General features: G+C 34.5%; 3 protein-coding genes across 3 annotated transcripts; 1 reads left to right on the top strand and 2 right to left on the bottom strand.

Annotated features, from left to right (window-relative positions):
- Positions 1-888: 888 nt before the first annotated feature.
- LOC129240396 (ribosomal L1 domain-containing protein CG13096-like) lies at positions 889-3215 on the bottom strand. Its single transcript, XM_054876164.1, has 3 exons — positions 2354-3215; positions 1996-2269; positions 889-1938 (listed from the first exon to the last, which is right to left on the bottom strand). Exons 1-3 carry the CDS (start codon positions 3127-3129, stop codon positions 1054-1056), a joined length of 1935 nt encoding a protein of 644 aa, XP_054732139.1. The 5' UTR covers positions 3130-3215; the 3' UTR covers positions 889-1053.
- A 3085-nt stretch (positions 3216-6300) lies between these two features.
- On the top strand, positions 6301-8097 carry LOC129240397 (alpha-1,3/1,6-mannosyltransferase ALG2-like). Its single transcript, XM_054876165.1, has 2 exons — positions 6301-6441; positions 6514-8097. The coding sequence occupies exon 2, from the start codon at positions 6525-6527 to the stop codon at positions 7806-7808; it is 1284 nt and encodes a 427-aa protein (XP_054732140.1). The 5' UTR covers positions 6301-6441; positions 6514-6524; the 3' UTR covers positions 7809-8097.
- Positions 7912-11707, bottom strand: LOC129240395 (ubiquitin carboxyl-terminal hydrolase 5-like). The gene is made up of 3 exons (XM_054876163.1): positions 11090-11707; positions 10504-11033; positions 7912-9527 (listed from the first exon to the last, which is right to left on the bottom strand). Exons 1-3 carry the CDS (start codon positions 11577-11579, stop codon positions 8112-8114), a joined length of 2436 nt encoding a protein of 811 aa, XP_054732138.1. The 5' UTR covers positions 11580-11707; the 3' UTR covers positions 7912-8111.
- Between the last annotated feature and the right edge of the window lie 6542 nt (positions 11708-18249).

Below are 18249 nucleotides of genomic sequence, written 5' to 3'. Positions count from 1 at the left end.
GTTTGAAATTAAGTGAAGGCAACCTCTCCAATGCTCTAAATATTTTTGAAAAATAACAGTTGTGGTTATATTGAATGAAGTTCTTTTTATCAAAACCAGTTGGTTTTTGAATTGGTTTAAAGGGCAGGTTTATTTACGCTAGTAAAACATTTTTCACCTTGTACTGTGTGCAACAATTGGGGTGTTCACAGTTCGTTTCAAATTGTGTCTGAAAGTATAGACGTCTACATTCCACTTTGTACATATATACTAGCCAAAAAAGCGTTAAATATATGCAATATGCAAAAAAATTACATATTATGAACATAAGTTTTAAAAGAAAATCCCTAAAATTTGTCGAAATATTATTGGATCTTTAAAACCGTGGACGTGTGAATGCAAATTCAGCATCGATGTTTTTATGAGCGATGTTACATCTCCAGATAGGCCGTGACATTTAATTTGCTGTCTTTTGTTTTATATATATTTTGATCTTAAATAATTTTTTATATATGGCAACACCATGCTTTAAGGCTATTTCTCTGGACAAATTTTGATTGCTGTGAGAGTCGGCGAACTTTCTCTCTTCGTGTTTGGTGCAACAATTGCTCGATGTTTGCCAAACAAAACTTCAGCATAACTACGGCCTAATATGTTCTAAACGATTTCGATGGCTAAGCGGTATCATATTCATTTTCGGGCTATTACGGTTCTAAAAATATTATTCCAGAACCAGATATGTAAGTACATCAATTGAGTAAATGTTTAGAGACTTTAAAGTGGCTTAATATGAAAGAAAGATTTGAACTAAATAACCTTATCTCAGTTCACAAAATTAAAAATAAAAATGCACCAGTGTATTTAGCGGATCGGATTGAATACGTAAGGGTAGTACAAAAACATGAACTATTAACTTTCATAAACCACTGCTGTAATAGTAGTAATTTTTTTCATTTCGAATTTTATTTGTTTCATTATTATCGTTTATGATATAATATATAAATTTAAATTCTACACTTACATACACAGCCTTAAAACTATTTCCAGACATCGCCATTTTTACTATCCTCTTCTTTATTCTTCATCATCATCATCCCCTTCACCATCCTCATCCTCATCACCCTCATCATCATCCTCATCCTCATCACCCTCATCATCATCATCATCGTCATCATCATCGTCATCATCATCATCATCATCGTCATCATTATCATCATCATCATCCCCTTCTCCACTATCATCTCCTTCAACATCATCATCTTCACTATCATGATCATCAGCATCTTCTTGTTCCTCTTCACTGTCTTCTTCCTCATCGCTCTCTTTTACAGTTGATTTTTCATCTTTTGATTTCTCCTTATCAGTTTTATTTCCAGTGCTTATACCCTTCTCAGTTTTAGCCTTTTTTGTGGGTACAACGCACTGTTTTCCGTTGGACTCATCGGCATCTTTTTGTTCTGATGCAGTATTCTCAGTTTCCATGGCAGCTCGCATATCTTTTAGTTTTTGTTTACGTTTCACGTCTGTTTTCGAGAGTTTCAACAATTTACCCTCTTTTGTCATTTCAAACTGTGTCAAAACTTCGTTAGCTTTACGTTTCAGTTTTATCAAACGCTCCTCACGTGGACCAACAACGTATGGTGTATCCTCAGGAGCTTTGGCAGCGCTGAGATAAATTGGCAATGACGATGTCCCAGCAATGCTAATTTTTAGATATAAGCCTCGTATGTTGGGAAAACTACCTGGATATATATTCTTTAATTGTTCCATCACGTACATAACATTCTCAGCTATTTGATCTTTTGTAAACTTGTGATTACCGACTGGTATGGATATGAGATCACCTTTTTGCAACTGTTTATAAGCAGTACGACGTAGAGATTTTTCAATCTCACGCTTTAAATTTTTCTCATTACTCATGCGCACAGAATGGAAAGTAGTACGGGGTTTCTGAAACACCTATTTGAATATTATTAGAAAAATTAAAAATTCTACAGATATTTCATTAAATCGTACCTTGCCACAAAAGCCAGATGCATGCCCTACCAATCGGCCATCACATAGAAAATAGTCATAGGAGTTTCCAAATTTCCGTACCGTTTCAAAAGTATTACATTCATTTCTAAGTTTATTAAATGGTATAATCGTCAGTCCTTCAATTCCGGCCTCACGAAAAATATCCTCATAGTGTTGAATTGTTGGTTCATAGTCGACTTTGGCGCCACGTTGTAAATCCGACACAATAATAGCTACATCATCATCCTTATCGACTAAAGAATGCTTCAAATTGCTTAACGTGATAGGAAAAAGGAGATATTAATAAAAGTAAATACATCGATACTAATCTAATTAATAATTTATATTTAACACTTACAGTTTTACGACGCGTTTAGGAGCATTGGGAATCTTAAAACAAGCAACATTTAAGAAGTATTGAAAATCGCTAAATATAGCAGTTTTCTTGCCAGACACTTCCTTTTCCGCCTGCTTTTTGAGACCTCTCGCTATATTCTTTATGTTATCTTCGTTAACAATAGCATTGAATTTTTCTTCATCAAATGGTGGCGCTTTAAATAGGCGTTTCGGTTGGGCCTTTTTGATTTTATTTAATTTATTCTCACGCCTCTTTTTTATTTGTTGCTTTCTAAATGCACGCTTAGCGGCTTTTTTCTTTTCCAACTTCGTTAAATTTGATGTTTGCTCTGCTGAATTTATTTTTTCGTCTTTTTGTGCCTTAGACTTTTTGTGATGCCGTGGTTTTTTTTTAAGCACAGATTTTATGGGCTTGGGAGCAGCAGGAGACTCAGGTGGTGCTAGAACTAATGGTATTTTCTTAGCTTTTACTGCCTCTTTTTTTAAGTCTTTTGACTGTGTTTCCTTAGATTGTTTATTCGACGCTTTTTTGCTCTCCTTTTTTAACTTTTCTTTCTTTTCGTTTTTTAGAGGCACCACAATATCAGCAACTTTAGCGATAGCCTTTCCGAGAATTTCTTTTTTAGACTTCGAAACATTCTCAAAAGTTTTTGACTTATCTTTTTTACTCGTTTTGGAAATACCAGCAAGAGGCGGTGCCAGCAATTTCTTTTTCTTCTTCTCTATTATCTCCACTGGTTTGGTTAATGATTTTTGTAATTTCACCATTTTTACCATAAATTCACTGCTAAAAAATCAAAAATATTACTCCAAGTAAACACGTGCGTTTGAAAGTTCGGATAATCTGTCAAATAGTTTATATGTGTATGTCAACGGTCAAGTGATGCCAGACCAAGAATGACGAATATAAGATTGCGCATCGAGTGTTTCGCTATCTTTTTGGTTTGAGTTTGACAGTCAGCTATTCTCATCGTGACATAAACGAAACAAATACCTACCAATATGTGCAAGCAAATATAAATTTACAGAGTTCAAATTTAAACACTTTTGAAGGTATTAGATATTTAATAATGTAGTATGGTTTATGTAATTATGATTTTAATAATGTAATATTATATTTCATACAACACCAAACGAAAAAAGTATTTGCCTGCAGCTACTTCCCTACTCTTATTTCTTACGGTAGCTTGCATGTGTTAATCAAATTTTCAAATATTTTCAGGAAAATTTATTTCTAGGTTTTAATAATATTTCAGTGTACCATACTCGCATGTATATGAACATTAATTGATTTCGATGTACGAGGTAGAATGTTTAGTTTGTTTGTGAGAGGCATAAATAAGACAAGTGTTTGGCGTGTCCGGCGATTTTCTGCTGTCGACTCTTGGCTCTCTTAGACTCTTCCATAAACAATTTTCAAAAGACTTGCTTCATCAGTTCACTAATTGTAGGTTGACATTTATGAATTTTTTTTATTACAAGTAAAAGTTTATTCAGTAAAAACTTGCCATTTCATCTAAAAATGAAATGTAACTTTGCGCTCTCAGTTTCCCTGTCCTTGAAAGTTTTTTGCGTACGAAAACAAGAAACAGAAAACAAGTTCATGTAATGCGCAACCCACATTATATGTATGTGTGTACACTTTATAATGAAACCTAGCAAAGATTTTTACCACCTATGAAATTTTATTGGTTTCCTATATCCCACCAGGGATTAGGCAATATTAAAACACAGATTTTTTAGTCTGTACTTATTAAACTTTTGTCCTATATTCTTACACTTTGTATGCTTATATGTACTTATTTACATATTGAAGTGTACATCCAATCTACTGCAATATGTTAAGCAGTTATAGAGTTATTGTTCAATTAAATCTCAAATATAAATTGAAAATGTGTACAATAATTAATTACAGAAGTGGTTTTCTAAAATAGTGTTTCGCAAGGCTCTACGAATTAGCGTATGAGATTTAAATATTTCAATGTCATCCCAAATATAAATGTTAGGCGTACTTGACCTTATTTAGCACAACTGGTTACACATTTTTGGAGAAGTATAAAACATGTTTGTATTCATGATTACTTTTCTCAATGTTGATTCAACTTCACACATTCCTTGCCGATTGATATTGTTTGTTTCATACCATTTCGAGCTAAACTCCCAATCCGTAAAAAGCGAGATTGCCTGTATAAAATTTATGTTTAAAATCTATGTTTTCTGTATTATATATGTGTAATTAGCGCGTGCACCCTTTTTGGGTGTTTGGCCGAACTCCTCCTCCTATTTGTGGTGTGCGTCTTGATATTGTTCCACAAATGGAGGGACTTACAGTTCTAAGCCGACTCCGAACGGCAAATATTTTTATGAGAAGCTTTTTCATGGCAGAAATACACTCGAAGGTTTGCCATTGCCTGCCGAGGGGCGACCGCTTAATTTTGGTGTTTCCCCGAGATTCGAACCTACGTTCAATCTGTGAATTCCGAATGGTCGTCACGCACCAACCCATTCGGCTCCGACGTCCGCCGTATTATCGATACTTATAATTACGAATGTAAGGATAAACCTTAAGAGGTGTGCAGGCATAATTTTAATAGAATTTTTATTAGATATTAATTCTGCATTGATATTACAGAAAAAAAATTGTGTTCACAGACGCTTTGCCCTTTCATTGCTTATTATAAAATGTAATATTGGGTTTCGCTGCAATCTCAGTACACGTCGTTTACGGATTTCCTCCAACTGCCTATTATATATATATGTATATAATTAGCGCCTACACCATTATTGGGTGTTAGGCCGAGCTTCTCCTCCTATTTGTGGCGTTGCTCCATAAATGGAGGGACCTACAGTTTCAATCCAACTCCGAGTGACATATATTTGTTTATGAGGTTTTTCATGGCAAAAATACACTCGGAGGTTTGCCATTACCTGCCGGGGGGCGACCACTATCAGAAAAAACTTGTTCTTCATTTTGGTGTTTCATGTAGTTTCGAATGGTAATCACGCACCAACTCATTCGTCTACGGTGGCTGCCAATTGTCTATTACTAGCAGAAAAATGCGCTATTAAATTAAATATTTCTTCTTTTTGCTTTTTCTTCATATGGTTAATAATAATTACACAAATCAAAAACATTGAAATATTCTACCAAATCAATTTCTATGACGAAAAACTTTTCAAAACAATCTTGACAGGTGATGATCAAATGTGCAGCTAATATGCCTTATGTGAGGGGATAGATTAATTAATGTGGATTTGTTGCTACTCACTGCAAATGTAAACGTGCTTTTAGGATAGGTAACATTATAATACGTTCACATATAAGTAGATGATCTACTTTTTCGCGCTTAACTCAAAATCCGTAATTAAATTTCCCATACAAAATTTCTCTCCCAAAATCTGAGATTATAAAATAATCCTAGATAATAACGACACCTTTTGACATACAACCCTGTGTTATCGATAATTATTATTACGAATGTAAGGAGAAACATCAAAATAAAAACTAAATGAAATGGACGGTGGCAAAGAAAACAGATCTGTAAACATAATTCTAATAAAATTTTATTTAAATATTAGTAATTATGGAATCATTTTACAGAAAACAACGTGTGTTCATAAACGTTTTGTCCTCTTATTACTTATTATAAAATGCCATATAGAATATCCCATGGGCATTGCTGCCACAATTTTTTGCAACCGCAGTAAACGTCGCATACGGATTTCCTCCAACTGTTTATTATTAGCAGCCAATTAACCTCTCAAAGCAGTATTAACAGCTGATTGTCAATTTTGCAGGTAATATGTGAACGGGTAGATTAATTTGGTGGATTTATATGTGATTAATGCATATGTGAACGTATTATTAGTTGACAGATTTATATTCTATCTATTGGTGTCTAACTATACCATAAGTTATATGTAGAAATCCTGGATATTCAACACCGCTGGCAGTTCTGTGTACTTTAATCAGCTGTCTTTTATTTTGCATCGGAAAGCAAACGTGTAAAAATAATAGCTGTGGTATTGACTCAGACGTTTAGAACAGATGCGGAATTTTAATTTGGTTGAATGACACAGAAATATTTAGTAAGTGCGAACGTTAGTCTAAAACTTCTTTTGATTTAAGCTGCTAATTAATTTTTCTATTTTACGCCAAAGCAAACCGCCAAATGGTACGTATAGTTTTTCTTCATCCCGATTTGGGGATAGGCGGCGCTGAACGATTGGTTGTGGATGCAGCGCTCGCATTGAAATCGCGAGGGCATGAAGTCAGTTTCTTGACAAATCATCATGATCCATCGCACTGTTTTAAGGAAACTTCAGACGGCACTTTCCAGGTGCAAGTAGTTGGTGATTGGTTGCCACGCAAGATATTCGGCCGATTTTATGCCCTTTGCGCATACTTACGTATGATGTATGCCGCATTATATGCATCTCTCGTGTTGTCGCGTCAGGAACATTTAGACGTTTTCTTCTGTGATCAAATTTCTGTTGGTGTACCTATATTGAAACTTGCTAAGAGACGACCAAAAATTATTTTCTACTGTCATTTTCCCGACCAGTTACTGAGTATTCGAGAAGGGTATATTAAAAGTGTTTACAGAGCACCATTAAATTATTTGGAAGAATTTACTGTTGGTATGGCCGATGTGACTTTAGTCAACTCAAAGTTTACCTTACGTGTTTTCGGTGACACCTTCCGTCGCCTAGATGGAGTACCCGACGTATTATATCCATCTTTGAACACTAAAAATTTCGATGCAATGCAAGCCAAAATTGCACAAAAGGAAAGTATTGAGTTTGGAGTTCATGGTTGTGAAAATATACCACGAAATGCGTTTGTATTTCTTGATATTAATCGATATGAACGAAAGAAGAACCATGCATTAGCTTTGCACGCATTTCGTTTGCTGATCGATGCGTTGCCCATTTCGGAATCGAGACGTTGCCGGTTAATAATCGCTGGCGGATACGATAACCGCATTGTAGAAAATGTAGAGCACTACGAAGAACTCCATCAGCTGGTGAACAAGCTTGAACTGAGGGAAAACGTGTTATTGCTACGTTCCCCGAATGACGATGAAAAATTTGTATTGCTTTATAAAGCTCATTGTCTACTTTATACCCCTGATAACGAGCATTTCGGTATAGTGCCACTCGAAGGTATGTATATGTCAAAACCAGTGATTGCATTAAATAGTGGTGGACCGACGGAGACAATTGTAAACAACTCAACAGGATTTTTATGTGAGCAACAACCGACAAAATTTGCAGATGCAATGCTACAGCTATATAAGGATGATGCATTGCGTGAACGAATGGGTGTGATGGGGCACAAGCGGGTACAGCAAAAATTTTCTTTCGAAGCTTTTACCGATAAACTCAACAATATTGTGGAAAGCGTAATGAAACCGGCATGGACAAAGGAAAATAATATGAAAAAAGAGACATAAGTAATAAAGAGATTGCAATGTATCAGCACGAATTATTTATAACGCCATGAAAAATTTATAATAAGATTTTCGCGAATGCTTTATAAATAATGCCAGAAAATCATTCGTAAATTTACTCGATTGAAATTTTATTCTTCACGGCATAATTTAATTGCGACGATAAGCTATATTTCTTGAAGTATTAAAATTTTTCAGTTCTTTGCATTTAAAACTAGGTGTTATACTTTAAGAATTCAATATTGAAATAAAGGCAAGTTCATTTGAAATGCGCATATTTTAACTAACCAAATCTACTTTGCCAAGTTACTCATATCGTTTATATAAATATAAATAACCAAGATCTTTTGGTGGATTTTGTGAAAGAGCTACTTTACTATCGTTGAAGATCACCCATCGTCCATCCTTTTGTATGTGGCACACGTAATGTCCAACTTGGGCCGATGTGCCCATATGTGAGATAAAGGCAACGAGCTTATATTTGCCTACACCATTGCGGTACGTTCTCTGCTCTCCAACACCAGTATCAGCGTCAGCATGACTTTGTGGGGTTTCATCTATGTCCATATCGTCGGCATGTGAGAAAATCCAATCTGTTGCCCGCTCAATGTTGCCATCGGTAGCTTTCAATGCCTTAGTTGCCTGACGTTCCTCAAAACCCATGCTCATTAGCATAGCTACACTATCAGGATTAGCAATAAACTCAATTGCTTTACTATCGCCAATGCCATCAACAGGCAGAGTAAACGGCTCCGATATATCCGCATCGCCTATATGCTCCATCAACCAATTTGAAGCTGCTTCTAGACTAATGTTTTTGGTGTGAAACACCGCTCGTTTGCAAGCTTCAAGTGGGAATCCCATTTGCATCAGCTCGCCCATTAAATTTTCATCAAATGAAAATTTTGGCTTGTCTTCTGTTTCAGGTAGAGGTTGCTCATTCGGCTGCATTCCCGTGGCTTTCCAGTTGCTGAGATCTAATTCCTCTGGCATATCAACCGACACATCCAACTTCTTTGGTACCCAATCGGAGCCAAGTGTAAACTTACGCAAATGCAACATCAGGAAATCTGGCATGTTTTCAAGTCGTGTGGTCTTTTTGGCGGTGGTCATACAGTTTGCAGCGGATGAGTAGAATTGATCAAGCAATTCAGGTGCGAAAAAACGTTCTAAACAAGCTAGTAGGGGCACTTTGTGTCTCACTACGTTTTTGTCACTGATATTATTTTTACCATCTGCGGCTTTACGTTCCAAATATTCTTTGACTTCGTCTAAGTTTGTGGCTTTTTCCAATGGTATTTCCAAGGGCAAGCAATAGTCATTGCGGTGTGTGTACTTTACCTTTTTACTAGTCATGCACTCTACACGGTCTTCCAAATTGATTGTGAGTGCTTCTACTGGGTTGGCTTCACCACGAGAGTTTCGTTCGATTATATTGATAAGATGTAAATAAAAATCATAAGCATCCTGCTGCTGCTTTGTACTAAAGTCAGGATGATTTTTGCCAATTACGTTTTTGAACATAGTTGGCGAAATACCAGTACACTCCGAATCCAGCGAGTTCTCCGAAATGCTACTATATTTCCCTGACCACAGGCCATTTCCCAGCTTGGCCATTTGTATGTTGAAGTCATTTGCAGGGTCTGATGGAAATGCGTTGAAATATTTTTCAGCACCCTGTCCTACGTATCGCTTGATGAAATCAGGCAGCGTAAATATTACCTGTTAAATGAGTTTTTGGAAAAATTAAAATTATTTACTTATGCAAAAATAATTAAATAAATTCTGTAAATTAATAAATATAGATAACAAAATGCCGAAAAAATGTTTATTTTTTCTTAAGGAGTTAAACGCAAAGAAATGGGCATTCCCGTTTTCAGGACTAAAGTTATATGACGTCAGTGTTCTTAAATTAATTTTCCAGCTAGAATAATAAATAGATAGTTGACAAATATTTTCCAGTTAAAAATGATTTTAAAATTACGAACCATCATACGTTGGAAATGCTGTTTTTTATGCATGAAAAAAAATTAAATATAGTTTATAATGATCCTGAAAATGTCCTAAAATTTAGGTTTTAGAAAAGGAAAAATTAAAAACAAGTAGTTATATGTGTCTTGCAACAGAATAGTAGCCCTAGTACAGGATTGCTCTTTAAAATGAGCCTATTTAAAAAACAAAAAAAAAAAATACTAAATGAGAACTTTCTAAATATACATATGTACATATGTATGTATCTATGTGAGAACAAAATAATTTCTACGAGTAACATCAAAAAATATGAGTTAGGCAGTAAAATCACATTTTTTTCTTTTTTTTATGCAAGTATAATATATTGATCGGCGGCCGCCGTAGCCGAATGGGTTGGTGCGTGACTACCATTCGGAATTTAAAGAGAATGTAGGTTCGAATCTCGGTGGAAGATCAAAATAAAGACAACATTTTTTCTCACAGCGGTCGCCCCTCGGCAGGCAATGGCAAACCTCGGAGTGTACTTCTGCCATAAAAAGCTCCTCATAAAAAATATCTTCCATTCGGAGTCGGCTTGAAACTGTAGGTCCTCCCATTTGTGGAACATCAAGACGCACACCACAAATAGGAGGAGGAGATCGGCCAAACATCCAAAATGGGTATATGGGCTAATTACATATATTTATATATATATGTATATATAATATATTGATATAATATTACTCACCTGCATTACACTGTTGATGTAACACGAATTGCCGAGATTACGCATACCCGTGTAACCTTGACCAGCTAGTGGCTGTAGCTCACTATCGCTTTCTGTAAGTAGGGACCATTCACCAATGCGTTGATTAATTTCTATCTCCAATTCCACCATCGATTTTTCACTCTTTTTCATGGCGGCCATATTTATACCGAAGTGAGTGAGATGCTTTTCCAGATTAGTATCGATAACCATGTCATCTTCTGGATATGAGAAAACATCAGATTTACCGTCGGCAGTAATTGTGCCCAATTTAACGGCCAACGGATAGCCTTTTTCTTGGTAGTACTCCACAGCATGATCATTGCCACCGGAACCGTCGAAAAATTTACGTCCACAAAGTATGGAACCATCAGTTAGGTTCAACCATAAGTTGTTTGTTAAGTCGCATTTTTCGCATTTCCAACCTGAAGGCGGTATTTTTTTGCCATTATCTAGCTGAATTAAGGTATCTGAATACTTGGAGACTTGTCGTACCTCGCCATCCCAAGTACCTACATGAATTATTAATAGCCAATTAGATTTTAAAATCATGTACTTGAAGTCTTACCTGTTAGTGTTTTCTTTTCTAATTGAGCCAAAGCTGAATCCTGTGCCAGCACCGCCCCAACCGACTGTGTTATAAGCAGAGGCAATTGCTCATCGGGGAATGGCAATTTCTTTTCAATGTCTGGCATTACCACAATACTAAAAGTATCCTTAATTTCAAATTTCTTTTCAATTGCCTCATTATAACCACCCTCAACGCCTATGGCCAATCGGGTTATTTTACGCTCTGGTCCACCTTCTTCAGCGCATGCACTGCCCGTACTTTCTTTGGGAGTCTTAATCCGTTGTATATGCAAGAACACCGCATTTCCAGTCTTTTCAGCATATCGTTTGACGTATGCTTCACCAAAGCCAAGAAAGCTACTTAAACTCACATAAAGTCCAGTCGGAGTTTCCGGGGTATCATATGAATAGACACATTCATCTTTATAGATGGGTACATTATCGCATGGTACGCGAATTTTCGTCAAATGCTTTTGTAACTGTTCCATTGCCTTGATAATACCTTGGAACGTTTATCTTTATTTAAAGTTTATTATTGAATTTAAAGTCCAATTATTGTTTTACGACTAAAGTTACAAGAAATATTATTTTACAGCAATTAATCAGCAATTTAACAACCTATCGTCAATGCAAGTTTTATTTTAGGATTTAGGCATTTGAAACAGATAGGTTGCAATCGAAACACGACAGAATGGCAGTGAATGCCATTTTTATCATACAAATGCATGCAATATGTTGTACGTACCAATGTTAATATGAAATTCAAATTGTTTCAAAATGTGTAACATATTTACACTATATCAGGCCGTAAATATATTGGCTCCGTCATAATTCATTTTGTTTTCGTGACCCAGAACATTAACCGATTAGACCATTGGACTTATAAAATCCAAAATTGGAAATTTCCGTAGAATCGTGCCAGCTGATTGCGCTCTCACCATACAGTGTTGCCAAACACTACATTTCGAAGTCATTTACAACATAAACATAGAAAAATTATAACTTTTATTAAAATAACTTAAAAAAATGTTGAAGAATGTTAATTACACAGGCCGACAAAATTTAACCAACATTCAGACCCAGAAACCAGATTATATATTTCCGAAGGTTTATGATGCGCTGAATCCAAATCTGGCCTCAGAATTGCTCTATCAGCTTTGGTTTTCGAGATATCCTAACCTAAAAGTGCAAAAACACCGTTTTTGCCCATATTTGAGGTTATGTAACCTTGCAGATGTTTTCTCTCACCAAAATTAAAGGATGGAATCTTTAAATACAAGCCTTCTTTTTTCAAATGGCGTTGAGTTTGCTCAAATATCATTTTTTTTCGCTGAGTTATCGCATTTTGAAATTTTCATGTTTCTAAATTTTCTTACACCTGAAAATCGATTGAGATAACATAGACATGATATAGTCGTTTACTAATTTTCTTGAATTGAGTCTTATTTTTCTTAAAATTTTGTCTCACACCATAAGTGTGCTGACTTACCACACCCCTACACTATCTAACCTTTGGGTACCGAGTCACACACAGCCCTAACCCCTACAAACCACCCCTATCATAGACAAATTTTGTATGGGAAATCTCGCCTTTTAATTACGGATTGGGAGTTAAGCACGAAAAAGTAGATCGTCTACTTATATGTTAACGTATTATTATTAGCGAAATTTTCTCATTTCAAGTGTCAAACAATAGAAATTTTTTAAACTTCAAAATCTGTCAAAAAGAGCTATGGTGGCCATAGCCATACGAAAAAACATTATATTCAAAACAGTAGAATATTAAACAGTTCAAGACATTTTAATTATTAAAGCAAAAAACTAGTCCCAAATTTGATTTTCGTTTCAGTTTACTTCCCGCCCAGCATCTCTACGGGTGACTTTGAAGCAAAAATTGAAAGACTTTAGGCTTTTTAAAAGGCGGTTATCATCGTGGGTGATTTTATTGGTAGAAGCAAATTATGGGGAAATGCAATGGACACAGGAAGGGGGAAAAAGCTAGTTAGCCTCATTCTCGGTTAAAAATTTATATGCCTAAATGTTGGTTACATCTCGTTTAAAAAGACCTAAAGAATTCGAATAGATCTAATCTTTGTTAGCATCGCTAAAAATTGTACTTGGAGAGTTCTTCCCTTCCCTCTTGGGGCAGCCACCATCTCCCAGTCGTTTGATATTGAAACGGTTGCGAAAAAAAGTTAAATTTATCGTCAAAAAGAAACTCCTTTACGCCTTAAAAGATGCAAATTTGGACCATGCTTTGAAAATATGAGAAGGTTTTTAAAGAGGAGGTGCAGGCTGACACTTTTCTTCTAAAGGTCAAGATGGTACCCAAACCTTGGTGGAACGATGCACTTGCTAAATCATATCGGTTAATGGTAGCGTCTTTCAAAAAAAGTAAACATTTCCCAACGCCGGAAAATCTTGATGTTGCTCTGCAACGCAGGGAACAATGAAAATCCGATGTAAAAAAAAAAAACAAAAAAGAAAGCTTTGCGAACAAAATTGATGAGATTAATCACAACTCAAATGCCACTGAGGCTTGGTGCTTTGTTAAATGTTTGAAGGGTTTTAATGAGTTATCTTCTGATTACGGTTGGAACGAGGATTAAAATAGGGACTATTTAGCCTCACTTAAGAGCCTCTGGTGTTGGCTCTTGGTGTGGTTCCAATGGGGCTTCGTTTCACGTATGAGCAGATAGTGGCTGTCCTTGACCGGAGAAGAAAAAGATCAACGGGCGGTTCTAACGGTATCACATGTGAAATGTTAACAGCCTTGACTGACAATAATTTATGCACCATGCTACCTGCCATGAATGACACTTTTATTTACTTGGAAAGAGACAGAACACAAATTTCGAATAGACTTTGCAGCTCATGGGAACAATGAAGAAAGCCTTGCAATCTTTTCTGATAGTCTCACTGCTTGCAAAATCTTAGCTAAAGATGCCACATATAACTATTGCGCTGCCCTGCTGAATCGTGGAATCCTAGATTACAAGCTTCAAAATATTCACATTATTTCGACGCCAGGCCACTCTGGTATAAAAATAAATGAAAAGGCTGACTCTTGCAAAAGAGGCTGTCGGCAAAGGCCTGCCATTAGTGGTAAATGAACATCTAGAGGGAGTGGTTTCACAGGTATAATGAGTTTTCTCAAAATAATTCCAATCTTCTTGACAAACTGGCTGACAAAATTCCATCCAAACCATGGTTAAAAGGTTTTAAAATTGATGTTCCAGACTTCCAATTGTGCCGTAGAATCATTGCCGAACACGCAGAACACTCCTCTTATTTATGCCTCTCACAAACAAACTAAACCTGCTACATTACTAAAATCGTGATCATATCTTCGAGACGAGTGTACCAACATAAAAAAATAATAATTGAAAGTCGAATATACGTCGCCTGCGAAGCTTGAAAATTCACCTTATTTTTTGAACAGACCTGTGCCGTAATTCGGCCACCCGTAAACATTAATTTTGAATGGCTCGCTGGAGCATTTCGGTCGGTACTTCGTGAATAACTTTAGTAATGTTGGCTTCCAATGCCTCAATGGAAGCTGGTTTATCCACAAAGGATTTAAACTTTACATACCTCCACAAATACAAGCCCAAAGGTGAAGATATCACACGATCGACTATAATGAAAAAAAAAACCGATAAAATAAATATAACAGCCAAAATTCAATAGCAATAGAGCTTTTGCTTCAAATAACAGTAAAACAACTTCAGGCAATCTTAATAAAACTGCATTCTATTTTTTATTTCTTTTCGAAGTAAAGTATTATGCCTTTATTCCACTGTTCCATTCACTGTGAATATTTAATATTATATTATCATAATTTGTTTTATAAATTTTACTTCTTATTGTTTTTTTTCTTTTAATGTGTATGCTTATTATTTATGCTGCTTTCATTTATTTTTACTACTATGAATACTACAAATTTAATTTAATTGAATTAAATAGAAACAAATAATTATGTAGAATGCGATATACATTTTTTAAGTTCATTTTTCTGTTTGCATATTTATAAATTATACATAAGTATATATACGTAAGTGTACGCATGCATGTTTAACCTTGAAAATTCTAATTCAAGATATTATCTGTGTATTTGTTGTAAGAAATTTTGTAATATTTAGAGAAAATGTATTAAACTTCCTTTTAATACGAATACGACCACACCATTTTCCATTCCGTATATCTACATACATACCTATGTACGTATATACATAGTTTTATGCACACAAATCAAAATCAATCCACCATAATCATTTTATATAATCAGCTTAATACTGATACTACTTAAATGTATGCAGCTTAACTCATTTCTTATGCCCATAACTTAAAATCACACATTTTTGTGGGAATCTGGATTATATGTAACTTACCATCATATATCTCTACAATTAGTGAGAAACCCATTTCATGTGATGGCCAAGATTTTATTCACGTAATATATTATAATTAAATTATTAATTAAATTTATCTACCATTTTATGTTTGATTAGATACCTGTTTGTGAGGCTCTAAGGCAATAAGGAGAAAGATGAATGACATACATGACATTTTTTTTTTGGTTTTCAAGCACTTACTCGTATTCTGCTGCACATTATCTATCACATCAACCACAGAGGATAGAGCCCGCAAAATATAATATTGTTTGAGAAAATAATCGGTATTGAATTGAAAAACTTCTAAAACGACATATAGAGGCATTGGTTCTGAGATCTTCTGAGGCCTTATTTCAGTGGTCTCCGCCATCGTAAGTGCTGCTTATTGTTTTTTTTTTTCACTTTCCAAAACAAGTTTTATTGCTACATTGCAAGCATAAAATATTGTTATATACCAAAGTATTCGGGATTCTCATTCTGTGACTCATAAAATCTTTCGTCAAATTTTAATTCATGATGTAAAATAATACAATACGATTTTTAGTATACATACATATAGATATTATCCAGCACCAGGTTGTTCAATCAAAAGCTATATACACATACATTTTGTTCCAGTCAATCCTATTTGGTCATAACAAATCTCAAAAGAGAAAATGAAATCCATACTCAAAAATCTATATACTCGCATAAGCAAAGTACGCGAGATTATCATCAGTTCAACTAGGTTTTTTAGGAAGGACCGATCGAACCAAACTTAAAATAAGCGCTTATAGAGACAAAAAAAGGAAAGAAGGTACATTTAGACATACAAGGTGGAGCAAAAGTAATCACTTAATTGAATAACTTTTTTACTAAAAAAAAATGTACAGCTTGTTTACTGTCTTGTAAATCTTCCGATAGCGTGATATATTTTGCCGCACCCTGTATCGGGTATTTTTTCTAAGAGCTTGAGAACTTAAAGTGATAGTATAAAACAGGAATATTGTTGGAATAAATTTGTTTTTATTATAATCTGCTACATAATTTCATGGCATTTATTTTTCGAATATATCTGGCTTATGTCCGCCGCGGCTACGAGTTCCATGATCCATTCGATCAGTCCAATTTTCGATTACTTTTTCCAATAAATCTGACCATACGACGCCATATTGAATATTGCAATAAATCGATTATTAAGCGCACTGGCGCGTTATCTTGTGGGAACCAAATACCGTCGATGTTTAGCTGATTTAATTTTGGACACAGAAATTCAGTCAGCATGGTTCGTTGGCGCTCGCTCATTTCGAAACAAATAAGAACCGATGATGCCGCCAAAGCTCTATGAACGTCGCGAACAGATTTATTTTTTCAAAATAAATTTGGAACCGTTGTTCTGGCATTAAACGATTCAAAATGACTTGCTAAACCTTACTGAACACAAATGTCATTCTCAGCTGTCAAACTATAGTTATCGATATCGACAGTTCTCATGCAGCTAAAAAAAATACACGCGATATAATTACACGTAGTACATATATAAGTACGTAATATATTGACCAATGGATTGCTGCATTGAGTAAGTAATTTGACTTGTTAATATTTACTCGATGATTGCAGTTAAAAAATGTTGTATCCATATGTACTCGTATGCGCATACATACATACGTAGTATATATAAATATATAATAATATTCATATATACATACATACATATATTAAGACACCTTTAGTTAGTTAGTGTTGTTTTTCATTATAAACTGCCTTCAATTTAATCTAAATGTGTTTGAAAATAATTTGTTTAAAAATGTACGAGGAGAATCCTCAAATATTGGGATATAGTTAGCTCAAACTGCTACATATATACATATGTATGTATCTGCATATGTTCCACATTCAATTAAGCACATACGTATTTTAGGTCTCTTTCCACTACCGCTCACCTTTTCATATACTTATGTATGTGTATAGATATATACATACACATATTCATTTTCGCATGTGTATATTTTTATTATTACATTTTTATGACAATTTTATGAATTTTGCATACACATTTACTTAGTACTCAGAGCACATACATATGAAAGCATGTTTCTTTATATGCTATTATTATTATTATTTTAAATATTTGAACCGTTAGTAATCGAGTAAAAAAATACATATCAATATCCATCCCCTTATTATTACTTTCTATTAATCTTTAACTTCACACAGATTTATACATGCAAACTCACATCTTGGCTCAGAAAACACTTTAACCTTTAGCTTTAATTACTTATTCTGTATTATTTATGTGTGTATCCTTATATAAGTAGACGATTTCAACTGTTACTCTTCTGTTTTCTTTGCGCGATCAATAAACTCAATACTCTCACCTACACATGTATGTATGTGGTCATATAATCAACATATGTATATTACTAACAATGCAACTCTTTGGACTTTTGACCAAAAATATTTGAAGTATAAAAAAGTTTTTAAATATGAACAATCGCAATATTTATTGCTCTGAAAGCAAACATAGTTAATTTCTAATAATAAGGTTGTTAACTTAATTTGTTTACAAAATTTAGAATGAACTAATAAAATAATATTTTTCATAAAGATTAATGAAATGAAGGCATTGAATTAAACCCGACATGATTATTCATACATACATATTTTGATTATCTTCTTTCTCAAGTGCAATGATTTTTGATTTTCTTTCTCACATCCATCAAAAATAAGTAATTAATCTTATTAAAAAAAAAAATTAATAAATAAATAAATAAAAATAAATCAC

Source organism: Anastrepha obliqua, chromosome 3, assembly GCF_027943255.1.
Source record: "Anastrepha obliqua isolate idAnaObli1 chromosome 3, idAnaObli1_1.0, whole genome shotgun sequence".
NCBI classification, from domain to species: domain Eukaryota; kingdom Metazoa; phylum Arthropoda; class Insecta; order Diptera; family Tephritidae; genus Anastrepha; species Anastrepha obliqua.
Note: the sequence above shows the minus strand (reverse complement) of the source record. Positions and strands in the feature narration are given on the sequence as shown.

Bases quoted from the DNA above. Each gene is read 5' to 3' on its own strand.
- LOC129240396 (XM_054876164.1), bottom strand. From the start codon at position 3,129: ATGGTAAAAATGGTGAAATTACAAAAATCATTAACCAAACCAGTGGAG. The intron at 2,270-2,353 runs GTAAGTGTTAAA...TATCACGTTAAG, and splicing joins CCTAAACGCGTCGTAAAACT to CAATTTGAAGCATTCTTTAG. The intron at 1,939-1,995 runs GTACGATTTAAT...ATATTCAAATAG, and splicing joins CATCTGGCTTTTGTGGCAAG to GTGTTTCAGAAACCCCGTAC.
- LOC129240397 (XM_054876165.1), top strand. From the start codon at position 6,525: ATGGTACGTATAGTTTTTCTTCATCCCGATTTGGGGATAGGCGGCGCT.
- LOC129240395 (XM_054876163.1), bottom strand. From the start codon at position 11,579: ATGGAACAGTTACAAAAGCATTTGACGAAAATTCGCGTACCATGCGAT. The intron at 11,034-11,089 runs GTAAGACTTCAA...TAATTCATGTAG, and splicing joins AGAAAAGAAAACACTAACAG to GTACTTGGGATGGCGAGGTA. The intron at 9,528-10,503 runs GTGAGTAATATT...CTCATTTAACAG, and splicing joins ACATCAACAGTGTAATGCAG to GTAATATTTACGCTGCCTGA.